The following is a 13,093-nucleotide window of genomic DNA, read 5'->3' on the forward strand; positions in this document are numbered from 1 at the left end:
CAGCTGAAGGATATCTGGTAGTGTCTAACTGGAGGGCTGTTTGGGTTTCTTTTTACCCCGTTTTCTTGTGTTGATGCCATCAGGCAAGCTTGATTGAGAGAGAACACTTTGCATAGGTATGTATTTATTTACCTCCCTGGTGGTCTGGATGCAAATGCTGCTGCATTTTTCCACAGCATTTTTAAATGTCACCTGTGTTCATGCAATCACAACAAATACAGAGTGAGCATTTTCACAAGGGAGTATCCAAATAACCTGACAGTTGTTACTGATTCATAGAATCACAGAATGCATCAGATTGGAAGGGACCCTCAAAGGTCATTTTGTCCAACTCACCCTGCAGTGAGCAGGGACATCACCAACTAGATCAGGTTGCTCACCTGTGACAGCCAGGAGAAGGAGGAATAAGTCACTTTGGCACTAAGGTCTACATTATTGTCTCACACCCACATCTGCTCTTTAAGCTGAGCAAGAGGAACACAGTAACATTTGAGGGATTTTTGCCTGAGACAGCAAATTTAAGCAATAAGAGTGGTGCAGCCTTGCCAACAGAGTTTTAAAACTGCACTTAAACATTTACTTTCCCAGTTAAGTAGATTGTTTTGTTTTGGTTAGTTTTGTTTTGTTTTTTTTCATAGTGGTAAAATTTTATTAGTCACTGGCCTTTTATGTGTAAAGAGAGAGTAGATTTAAACACAAGATTTTTTAATTTATTTTTTTTTTTTAAACTTAAGTGACTTCAGTTTTTAAAATCTTAGTAAATGGCTTTTGGGAAGTGAGGTAGCAGCATGTCTGAGCAACCACAAATCGAGAACTCCTCCTTTACGGTAATCACCACTTCACAGATCTTCTCTAGGTTTCTTTTGCACAGAAGTGAGAGAAGTAGTGTCATGAAATTCCACCCAAAACAGTGTTGTCTTCTCACTCAGCTATAGGTCTGGCCAACTGTGCATGCTGAGATGATCCTCACTGCATCAGGACAGATCTGACCTTTGACTGTTACTTACTTGGGCAGTTAATCCCCAAGCGAATTGTGGCTAGCAGGTGCTTCAGAGGATAACACTTTGATCTTCAAATGTTCATTATTTTATTCTACTGTGGTGGACAGTCCACAGAGCACATTCTAGAGCCAAAGCTGCAACACCCTGCCTGTATTGAGTTTCATATGGATCTTCCAGGGCGTTAACAGTTGGGAATCTCTTATGAAGCAGTTTAACAGCCAGCTGGCCTTCCAGATAGGCAGCCATCTAAATCCAGAGCTAAAACTTCATGTGAGATGCCAAGTTCAGTGGCTACTTGCAGTGAACAAAAAAAAAAGGAAAGGGTATACAGTTACTCCACATTTCAGTTTGAAGACTGCCACGATACAAATGCTGTGATCACACTTCTGCTTTCAGCCAAACTGTTTTTCTCTGGCTGAAACAGTAATAGACTGATGCCAGTACTACAGGCAGGCACAGGTTAAAATAGGGGGAAGGAAATTTGGTACCATTCCACATACAGAGAAAGGGAGAAGCTTGCTCCCTGCAATGCTGTGCTCTGGGTACAGTATCCCTGCCTCCTTCCACATGAAAGGTTCTGGTATGTCTCTATCATTGATAGTTATGATGCACCTTTACAGGAGTAGCACTCCAGGCTTTTACAGCTCTTTTTTGTGTTCAGTCTCACGATCATTTATAATGAGATCCTTTTCTATTATAAGAAATCAGATGTTTCTATTGTGAATCACTCTGGGTGGAAATGAAGCTGTAAACAACTTGTCATGATCCTTGCAAGACTTTTTTTTACCCCCTGTGGATTCCTTGTGGAACTTCTCATATTAAAAAACTAATGAAGTTAGTTTAACTGAAGCTAATGAAGCAGGTGTTTAGATCTTAGATCTTTTCCTGCATTGCTCAGAACAATGCTGCTGAGTGGCAGCAATGGTGACATTTCCTCAATTTCCACTTCAAATCCTGTCAGGTAATTTTGGTCCCTTCTGCTGTTCCTTCTTCCAACAAGGTTATGCTTCAGCTGAAAATGTTGAGCTGAGGCAAATGTTGCATTTCAGATCTTAGCAGTAAAGATGAACTGAGTTGTGGGAAATACAGAATTTGGGAGGAGTTTAAGGGTTGCCTCTTTGCCCCAAAAGAGGAACTGTGCCAGAGTGTGTAGATACGTCAGGAAACAGAGAGTCTGAAAATAGACAAAGGATCCTGCATACACCCTCCCAAAAGTTGCTTTCACCTTATCAGCATGGACCTGGCTAATGTGTTGCTCATGCAAGAAGGAATTTGCAGGCAGTTTCGGATTCAGCAAACTGCCAGCTGTTTGTACACAACCTTGTAGTTAACAAAGACTAAAGAATTTTCTGAGCTTGCCAAGAGGAGGCTGCTGAAAGGGGCACGGTTCTGTGTAACCTGTGTGTGACAGAGAGAAGAACAGCAGCTCCAAGTTGTCGTAGTGTTAGTTGCAGCCCTTCCCCTTTCTCTAGGCTGGGTGGCAGGCAAAGGCTGTCAGTTCAGAGCTGAGTGAGTGATGCTTCTAACCCCTTGTGTCTTCCCAGGTGGTATCATGATAATCTTACCCGGCATGCAGCAGAAGCGCTGCTGCTTTCCAACGGGCAGGATGGAAGCTATCTCTTGAGGAAAAGCAATGAAAGGGAAGATTTGTACTCCCTCTCTGTGAGGTAAAGTACTGACAGACATCAATTTATATAATGCCACACAGCTAGCAGTTAAAAAAAAAAAACCGAAAACCAACCCTCCACCTACTCCACCACATGCATGTTTGCATGTCTTGTGCATCAAGATAACCATCAAGATTTTTTTTTGCCCTGGGACACAAAGTATTTTAATATATAAAAATATAATAATATATAAGTATATAGTAATATATATAAAGATAATATAGTAATATTACTATATTATGTAATATAGTGATATTAATATATTAGGTAATACACTAATATTAATATATTAATGTAATATAACTATATGAATATGTTAATGTAGTATATGCAAAATATGCTAACCTACTGAAGGACATTTTGTTTGAATTGTATTGAAAAAGAGCTCTCATTTTTGCAAGCCATGAGCTGCTCTTATTGGTGGAAAAACCTTGTTCTATGGGATTGGCTGTAGTCTTTCAAGCCTGCATGATAAAAATCAGTTCCAAGCATTTAAGGAACAGCTGATGGGAGCAGGAAAGTTTTATGATGAAGATAGTAGTAACTAGGCACTGACTTCACCAGTTGCTGGATCTCTGTATGGGAGAGATGATCCAGTGTTTCACTGGATGGTTTTACTCCTCCATTTTGGGCTATGACTCAGTCTTGGCTACTGATGCATGACTGATTTGACCAATATTTTACAAGTGGCAGATGTCAGGGCCCTGAAGTCATCAGAATTACAGCAATTTCCATCAGTTCAGAATGCAGGCAACACAGCCTGGCCTGGCTATTTCACTACAGAATCACGTTTAAACAATCTCCCAAGAATCAGTGAAGCCACAATGTTTTAGAGAGGTAACGTGAAAGACATACATTAGATACACAAGGTGGTCCCTGCCTATCAGCTGAGTGGAGGTAACCAACCCTAAATGCATTCTTAGCCTTTGGCAACTACAAGACATTGAGCTTCCACAGCGGAACTTTAAGCTACTGTATGCAAGTTCATTTCTGCCTTGAACGAAACAATGAGAGTGGTAAAATACTGCCACAGGTTGCCCAGGGATGTGGTTGAGGCTCCATCCCTGGTGACGTTCAAGATCAGACTTGATGTGGCCCTGGGCAACCTGATCTAGTTGGAAGTGTCTCTGCTGACTGCAGGGGGTGTTGGACAAGATGACCTTTGAGGGTCCCTTCCAACCAGATGCAATGTGAAATCTGTGAAACCTCTCAACAAGGAGGAACCACTGCTCAGCTGAATCCCAGTAACTTTTCAAGCTATAGTCACTTTGATGAGCATAGTGATGCCAGTTATTCACAACCCTAAGAGACAGGAACCCAACACATGCCCTTAAAAACTTCCAGGGAGGTGGTAGAAGCCCCATCCCTGGAGGTTTTTAAGGCCAGGCTGATTGTGACTCTGAGCAACCTGATCTAGTGTGAGGTGTCCTTGCCCATAGCAGAGGGGTTGGAACTGGATGATCCTTGAGATCCCTTCCAACCCTGACAATTCTATGAAATTGTGACTTTCTGCATGTTCAGAGATAGGAGCTGGTAAAATTTCCAAGTGTAATCACTTGGAAACTGAGGAAAGTGAAATTTGCACACACCCAAAGATATAAAGGGCAGTTGTGAATTGCTTTATAAAGTTATAAAAGGCAAATGTGAATTGCTTTACTCATCTCAGATGACAGACCCAGGAGCAAGTGTGACTATACATACACTGCTGAGAGGTGTTTGTACAAGGAGCTTGGAGGGGGTGCCTGACTGATCTGGAGGTGATGTGACAAAATGAGTATTCTGAGCAGCAATGACTGAGCTGAGTGCAGTCTTGGGAAAAAGAACAGTAGCATTTATAAGTAAGAGCTTTCTATAAAAAAAAAAAAAAAGTAGTTTTAAATGAATCTTGAAACTACTTTTAAGTGGCACTCAGGAAACAACTTACTGTAATTAATTGTCATTTTGATGGCTGTTCTATTAATAGGAAACAAAAGTTGGAGTGTTAATTGATAAAAATAAATTCACTGTTTTGATAAATTCTAGTCCTAGAAGAGCTAGAAAAGTCTACTCCTAGCCAATTCCAATCTCTTCTTCAACTCTGCATGTAGGAGCAAGTGTCACTTACTGCATTACCACACAAACTGAACATCCCAGACTGATCTTTTGTTCTGCTACATTACCTTTTTGGTGTTACAGGTCCCTTGAAATTTTGATTTTAAAATGTTTTAATTTTTTCTTTTAATTCCAAAGTTTTCCTTTCAAGTTTTTTTGACTAATATAACAATTAATTTTAAAACAAACAAATCCATTTTGTTGTGATACATTTTTGCAGAAAGGATGATTTTAGCAGTTCTGTCACTTTCTTTCTCTCCTCAAATGTCTTCTATAGCTTTTGCTTTCCTTTCTGCCTCTACTTCATGAGGAAGTTCAGCCATGGTTATAGTTTGTTTTAAAAGGAAACAATGCTGAGACATCCCTTCAGGTTTTTATGGACAGCCCTTAGAGATGAGGGCTGGTATTGCCTGAAATCTCCTCCCCCAGCTAAATTGGCCAACTCTAAAAAAGGAGCTAGGAAGTAGAAGTTGCTCTCCTTGCAACACTGTATTTCTTGTGAAATAAAATGAAGGGATGAAACCCCTCTCATTGCAGTACACAGCAGCTAGTTGCTGCTGTGGGGCCTCTGCCCTTGGCTGGCACACATTGTGCGGTAGCTGAGTGCAGAGCACAGCCTGTGGGAGGCCAAGAGAGGGATGTTCTATACAGTATCACAAGTGCTGTTCAGAGAGAAGTATTTTTTCAAATACCTATTTGAAATTATCATCTTCCATGGAAGTGGCAATAAGCAACAGACAAGATGCTATAAATCCTTTCCTTCACCATATTTTCAGTATCTTGGCTGCATACATTTTTCCTGAGAGAAAGTTTCCTCAGGACTATCTTGGGTGCTAGTAACATCAGTCTGGAGAAGAGAAGACTCTGAGGAGACCTTATTGTGGCCTTCCAGTAGCTGAAGGGGGCCTACAAGAAAGTTAGGGAGGGACTTTTTAGGGTGTCAGGTAGTGATAGGACTAGGGGGAATGGAGCAAAACTAGAAGTGGGTAGGTTCAGATTGGATGTTACGAAGGAGCTCTTCACCATGAGGGTGGTGAGACACTGGCACAGGTCATGCAGGAAGGTGGTAGAAGCCTCATTCCTGGAGGTTTTTGCAGGCAGGGCTGGATGTGGCTCTGAGCAACCTGCTGTAGTGTGAGGTGCCCTGCCCACAGCAGGGGGGTTGGAACTGGATGATCCTTGAGGTCCCTTCCCACCCTAACAATTCTATGATTAACAGAAGTAACTGTTTGACAGGAAAGATACTTGCACTAAGTGCTTGACTGCCTTCTGAAGTCAAAATAATTGCCCATCCAGGAAGTGAAGCCTTGCACACTTCTCTAAATACCATCAGCTTTCATAAATGCTGTTAGTTCCCTGACAGATGGCTCTGGTTCATGTTTGACAGTGCCCAGCACAGAGAAACCATTTGCCTGAGTACGGAGAAAAAACAGAGAAGTTTTAAAGCCTTGGCTATCTAAAGTCAGGTTATTAAATCCCTGTCTGGGTACAAAAAGGAAGGCAGCCTATTTTGAAAGGGCAATGAAAGACATTTTCAATGAGTTTGGGATGTCACCTGAAAAGTAAGACATATACCAAGTACTGTAACAGGTATACTTAGCAAGACTCAAGCCTAGGAAGCAAAGGAATATCATCCCACTCAGACAGAAGGCTGGTAACCTCATTTAAATGTCTTTTTTTTTTTTTTTACTGATTGCTGTAAGAGTTAATTTAGCTTGGCCTTTCTAGGCTTTCATCATCTCTTATCTGTAAAGCAGCAACTTGATTCTCTGTAATAAATCTGAGTGTCAGATGATGCAGGACAGCTAATGGCAGTAGTATCACTGCGAGGACAGTGGCTGTCAGCCTGTGATCTGGGCCAGATTTGCTGCAGTGGAAGCTGCTATTTAGGGGTTGTACATGCCAAATGCCTGCCCATGGCAGGGGGGTTGGAACTAGATGATCCTTGAGGTCCCTTCCAACCCTGACAATTCTATGATTCTATGACTTGTGCCTTAACAAATTGCCCTTTTTTGTTTTAGGGGAAAAGATTCTGTGAAACACTTCCACATTGAGCACACAGGAACTTCCTTCAAATTCGGATTTAATGAATTTTTGGACTTGAAGGAATTGGTCATGCACTTCGCAAATCAGCCTCTAATTGGAAGTGAAACAGGTAAGGAGGGCCATGTGTTTGCATAAACCTGTTTGTAGTCATGCTTCACACACAAGTCTGAGTAAAAGGAGCTTCCAACAGATCTGTCTACTGCTGAAGTGATCCTCTTCAGAAATTCACACTTGTATTAGCCTCAAGTATCTAAGAAGTTCCTCTTCAAAAACTCTTTCAAGTACTCTGAAGCTACATGTAAGCTTACTGGGTTTTTGCTGACCAGGGGCATGAGCTGCTTTTAGTTTCTCAGAGAGAGAAGGAAGCATTTCAAAATACACATGTACTGGGGGAAACAGAACCTTCTCAGAAAGGGCAAAACCAAAGCAGGGTGTTTAGAGGGGAAATAAACCTTCGTCTATGAAGCTGAAACCTCTCCATAAGAATAAACAGAAAAGAGACTTGAAATTGATTAGCTCCACTACTCTTCATCCAAGGAAGAAGTCTACAATGATATGTTCAGGGAATGTGCCCTGTATTGCCTCTCCAATTCTTTCTGCAGTGGATCAGCCTGCTGATACCATCTGTCATCACAGAGATTTGTCTTGTTTTTAAGAGAAAGAAAAGCACAGGCTCCTTCAGCAGCCAACATGCTACCTGAATTAAGAGTGTCAAGATGAAACTCCGTTCCTACAAGTTGAACACCCCAGACCAGAATCCCTGGAGAAGCAGATGCAGATTATCATGACAATGACAGTTTTAGAGCTGGCTTCAAATATAAAAGTTGAAGATGTTAGTGCAAGATAGAACCAAAAATTTCCACAACCTGTGTATAAAGTATATGTAAAATAAGTCACAGAGTAATCACAGAATTGTCAGGGTTGGAAGGGACCTCAAGGATCATCTAGTTCCAACTCCCCTGCAACCTTTGGCTCAGGCATTGGTAGAAAGTAGTTGGACCAGTTTTTCATATTCTTTGTTATACTCACAAACAATTTTCTATAGAAACAGTGTGAGATCAGAAATGAGAGTAAAGCAGGATAGCATGGCAGTATTTTGTGTGGACAGAATTTCATAAGAGAGAGACCCAACAGGAAAATATGTAATGGTTTCCACTATCTCCTGTTAAGTTTCGCCTCACTGAAGCTAGTTTTGTGCCTGTAGAGGCACACCAGACTCTGTTGGATCAGTAACACACAGGCCTGCACCCCTGCAAATTGGTCTGTGGAGCACAGTGGTTATTTTGTACTGGGACAGCTGCTCCAGTATCACAGAATCAATAAGGTTGGAAAATACCTCAAGGACCATCAGAGTCCAACCTGTCACCCACCCCCTCCCAGCTACAGCCTCCCTTCAGGTAGTTGTAGACAGCAATGAGGTCACCCCTGAGCCTCCTCTTCTCCAGGCTAAACAATCCTAGCTCTTTCAGCCTCTCCTTGTAGGGTTTTACAACAGAGTAACAACAGGCACCAGTACAGGTTAGGGGCTTCCCCACCAGAGAACAGCTCCACAGAGAAAGACTTTGGAGTCCTAGTGGACAGCAATGTGCCCTTGTGGCCAAGAGAGTCAATGGGATCCTGGAGTGCATCAAGCAAAGAGTGTCCAGCAGGTGTAGGGAAGTTCTTCTCCCCCTCTACTTTGCCCTGCTGAGACCACACCTGGAGTATTGTGTCCAGTTTTGGGCTCCCCAGTTCAAGAGAGCCAGTGACCTGCTGGAGAGAGCCCAATGGAGAGCCATGAGGATGCTTAGAGGACTTGAGCATCTCCCCTGTGAAGAGAGACTGAGAGCCCTGGGGCTGTTTAGTCTTGAGAAGAAAAGACTGAGAGGGGATCTGATCAATGTCTGAGGGGTGGGTGTCAAGTGGAGGGGAGCAATCTCTTTTCGGTGGTGTGCAGTAATAAGCCAAGGAACAATGGAGACAAACTTGAACATAGAAGATTTCATCTTCATAGAAGATTCTCATCTCATGAGGAGAAACTTTTTTACAGTGACGGTGATGGAGCACTGGAGCAGACTGCCCAGAGGGGTTGTGGAGTCTCCTTCTCTGGAGACACTTTCAAAACCTGCACTCCTGTGCAGACTACCCTAGGTGATCCTGCTTTGGCAGGGAGGTTGGGACTTGATGATCTCTGGAGGTCCCTTCCAACCTCTAACATTCTGTGATTCTGTGTTCTCAATTTCTTCTTAAATGATAAAGCATTATTTTTCTGCAAAGTCAGAGGAATTAAACTGATTCTGACTTTTCATCTACTGCAAGTTGAATAGATCACATTTACATACACTCATGTGCCAGAAAACAGACTTCAGTTGGTTGCTGAAAACACATTTTTTTTCCACTTCCCCTTGTAGCCCTTCCTATTACAAACTATACATCAAACTTTATTTCACTTTCAAATTACTCAATCACCTGTAGGTTTCAAGACCAAGTTTTTACCTTATCTACCATCCCTTCTCTTTAAGCAGCATTTGGTGCCATTATTTTTAAAGCATGAAACTGATGATGGGGTAGCAGTTCCTATTTTAAGGAGGTCCTTCACTACAGTGTAATACATTAACTATTGAGAATACAGCTTTTTATAGAGAATGTGCAACAAACATGACCTTATTTGGAGAACAAAGAAGGGCTACAATCAAAATGTTACTAAATAGAGCTGTGGCAAAACAGTTAAAGGCAATAATGATGTGGGCTTACTGTTAGGAAGTCTGCATCCAAAGCTCTGACAGATTAGATGACTTAATACAGTGAGCAGTGGGTTGTTGGCAAACCCAGGATGGCTGTTACAGCCTCTTATCTAGTCAAGCCTCCTGCCTACCCAGCCAGCCAGCCTCCTGTGCAGGAAGGGAATGTAATGTGTCAAGTGATTCCCTGCAAGCACCAGTACGTTTCAAGGCTTACAAAAAAGGCACCATGTATTTAAAGTTTCACTGTAAAAAGCTCTGAGGATGTCTGTAATCACATCTGCCTGGAGCTATCAAATCTGTGTTTCAATTCGTTCTGTATTACCTAGCTACTCCCTGACTGGAAAGAAGGTTCAAGCAGGACAGGAGCCACCTGCCTTTAGTGGTTGTCTGATGGTTCTGTTTCTTTTGCTGCCACTTGCAATGCATTGCAGAAGGGGCTCAATTACCTACTGCTTAGAAAAAGTGAAGAGGGGTTTTGTTCTTGTTTTCAGAGATGTAAAAACCAATTGATTCCGTTGTACATGGATGAGGAAATTAATTTAGGCAAGGTCTGGGTGCTGCAGGTATTGAGGTCTCTGAGCAGCACGACAGAACCAAGAAGTGGTCAAGTGCCTCTCTGTAGTTTGCATAGCTGGTTTTATTTGCCTTTTTTTTTTTGTTTGTTTTTTTGTTTTGATAGAAAACATGCTTCACAAAGTCTAAACTATTCAGATGATGCATGCTAGAAATATTTGTCTGGTTTCATCAGTATGGGAGAATCATTTATAGCATCTGATTGTTTTCTTACGTGGCTGTGGTCTGACCTCTGCCCCCTTTCAAGGAAAACCCCTTAGAGGGAGTGTCACAGAAGTCTTGGGGAGGTTGTTAGCTCTTCTGCCTTTTGAATTTTAGGACAAGGTGAAGTTAACCATTCCACAAAAGGGCAGCTACTGCCAGTTATTTTCTAAGACTGTCTTGCTAGATGACTTACTCCTGCTCTTTTTCTCTCCAGGAACCTTAATTGTACTGAAACATCCCTACCCAAGGCAAGTGGAAGAGCCTTCCATTTATGAGTCTGTCCGAGTTCACACAGCCATGCAGACAGGAAGGACAGAAAGTGATCTTGTTCCAAGTGCTCCCTCAGTAAGTTGTGTTCTGGTGAGGGGTTAGCGTGACTGCTGGAGCAAGCTAGGGAATGACGCCAGCTATTCATTCCTTTATGGGTCTGTAAATAGAGGAAGTCTTTGGCAACCAAGACAGAACAAGCAGACTTACTAAGCAGAGTCCCATGGTAAATAAAGCCTTTTACAATTGTTGTCACTGAGACCTTAAATGCTGTCACTGGGAAAACACTGTCTGCAGCTGACCTAGGTGAGCCTAGCCACCCAAACAGAAAGTATAGGAAGGGTTTTCATTGACTCATTATCTTCCTTCTAGAATGCCCTCTTACCAGTAATACCAGGTATTAAAAAGAAAAACAAACACCCACTCCCCTCCAAAAAAAAAAAAAAAAAAAAAGCACCAAAAAACCCCCTCCAATACCCCAACTGCCTCCCCCCCCAAACCCCACACCACAGAAAACAAACACAACACTTCTCACATCTTTCTGACAACACTCCTCAGGCTGTATGCTACAATACCTATGGCAGGTTGCACAGTAAGACTTCCTTTGGCCGAACATCCATTGCAGACTGGGGCAGGTCTCTCTCTCCCCCCACAGATGAGGGGAGAAATACACCAAATTTCAAACCCAAGTAATATTCCACACAATCCCAGCAGGGTGAGGTTGCAAAGGATCTCTGGAGATGTTTCAGGCCAACCCCCTGCTACCCAGCAGCTTGGTAACAGCCACCGTTTGTTTCACTCAGTGAATATTAGATGACAGGAGGCAGAGAGCAGCCCTGACAGACAAATGCATTACTACTTATTACTTTTGTAGTCTTCTTTGTTTGTTAGAATTATTTTTGCCCAGTTAGCAATACAAGTGGGAAGAGGGAAAGAACATCTCTGAGTCAGTTAAAAAGTGATCTATTGGAAAAAAAAGATTCAAAGATAGGCAGAGAAAGCAAACTGAAGCAACTGAAAGAAAAGCAAGAAAGCAAGCAAGAAAGCAACTGAAGCACAGTACAACCAACTCTAGAGGATTATCTATTATCTGTTACTCAAAAGAGTTTTGTTGGGGGGGTTTTTTGGCATTTTCACACATGGATTTTATTAATTTACCATCTCCTTGTCTCCAAGCAGGAAGACACCTTGCTGTGTTCTCACACAGACTTAAACACAAAACAGAGCAATATGACAGAAGAGCTTCTTTCAGCCTTATTAATTTTGAGCACAGTAAAAAGCTGTGTCAGACTAAAAGATACTTTGGGTAGTGACAGGGCCATGGGGAAGGGAGCAAAAAATAGAAATGGATAGATTCAGACTGGATGTTAGGAAGAAATTCTTCCCCATGAGGGTGGTGAGACACTGGCACAGGTTGCCCAGGGAGGTGGTGGAAGCCTCATCCCTGGAGATTTTTAGGCCAGGCTGGGTGTGGCTGTGAGCAACCTGATGCAGTGTGAGGTGTCCCTGCCCATGGCAGGGGGGTTGGAACTGGATGATCTTTAAGGTCCCTTCCAACCCTGACAATTCTATGATTCTATGCTGTAGTGGAAACAAGAGAACATCTTCATATCCATTTAGGCCACCTGCTCTGACATCTGTGACTCACTTGGGCAGTATTTAGAGACTTTAAATCCTTAGTAACTCAAATCTAAGTGAGACAGTTGGTTTCTCCATAACAGTATTGCTCAGGACGGAGAGAAAAGTGTTTTAACACTATATTTATGGAGTGTTTTACATACTATATATATGGAGAAAAAAAGAAAGACTTACATTAAGACACATTAATTAAAAGAACCACTTCTGATGTGTCTCAGAACCAGCTCTTCATGGCTGAGTTCCACTTTAACCTCCAAAAAACCCTAACTTCCTCATGCAACCAATACAAGGGCAATACTGTTTTTTTCTTTTTTTTTTTTTTTTCAAAATCAGGTAGAAATTAATTTGGGAAGAATTTGGTTTTCAGAGGTCTGCAGTCTCACAATTATGCCTCTACATAGAGTTTCAAGATCTGAGAAGTAATCAGGTCCTAGTGTCACTCATGGTGCCAGAGAAACAGTTCAAACCCCCAATTTTTCAATAAGCACACTGAATGTAACAGATTTTTCCTAATAAGCACATGGCTGCTTGAGACAAGCGAATGCCTAAGTAAAACAGAACTTACCCTGCCACTTGCATTTCAAGAGCAATTTCTGTGGATAATTTCACTGTCAGCTAAGCCTCAGGGTACTTCTGGTTACAATATGTACTGAGGCTACTGTCTGCCTTTACTAAAAGAAAATGTACCTGCACATATTTTGCTGGGTTTGATGGAGAAGTTGCAGGCCAAGAGCTTGCTGAGGGAAGCATGAGTCTAAGAGGTTGCCTTTAGAGATAGCACAGGTCCGTGTTTATCCCAACAGTGGATCCAGCAGTGTGAAAGGAGCACAGGGGTGAGGATCTCTGGGCCTGCAAGTAGACAAATGACCCTTGGAAGTTCCCC

At 42.2% G+C, this 13,093-nt stretch overlaps 1 protein-coding gene across 2 annotated transcripts in view; it reads left to right on the forward strand.

Annotated features, from left to right (window-relative positions):
* Positions 1-13,093, forward strand: part of DAPP1 (dual adaptor of phosphotyrosine and 3-phosphoinositides 1) — a 69,225-nt gene that overhangs the window by 52,715 nt on the left and 3,417 nt on the right. For both annotated transcript variants that reach the window (XM_054383187.1, XM_054383188.1), the window contains exons 2-4: positions 2,546-2,668; positions 6,781-6,914; positions 10,520-10,650. In XM_054383187.1, coding sequence (XP_054239162.1) covers positions 2,546-2,668; positions 6,781-6,914; positions 10,520-10,650 — 388 coding nt within the window. The remainder of the gene's footprint in view (positions 1-2,545; positions 2,669-6,780; positions 6,915-10,519; positions 10,651-13,093) is intronic.

This window comes from Indicator indicator, chromosome 8 (assembly GCF_027791375.1).
Source record: "Indicator indicator isolate 239-I01 chromosome 8, UM_Iind_1.1, whole genome shotgun sequence".
NCBI lineage: Eukaryota > Metazoa > Chordata > Aves > Piciformes > Indicatoridae > Indicator > Indicator indicator.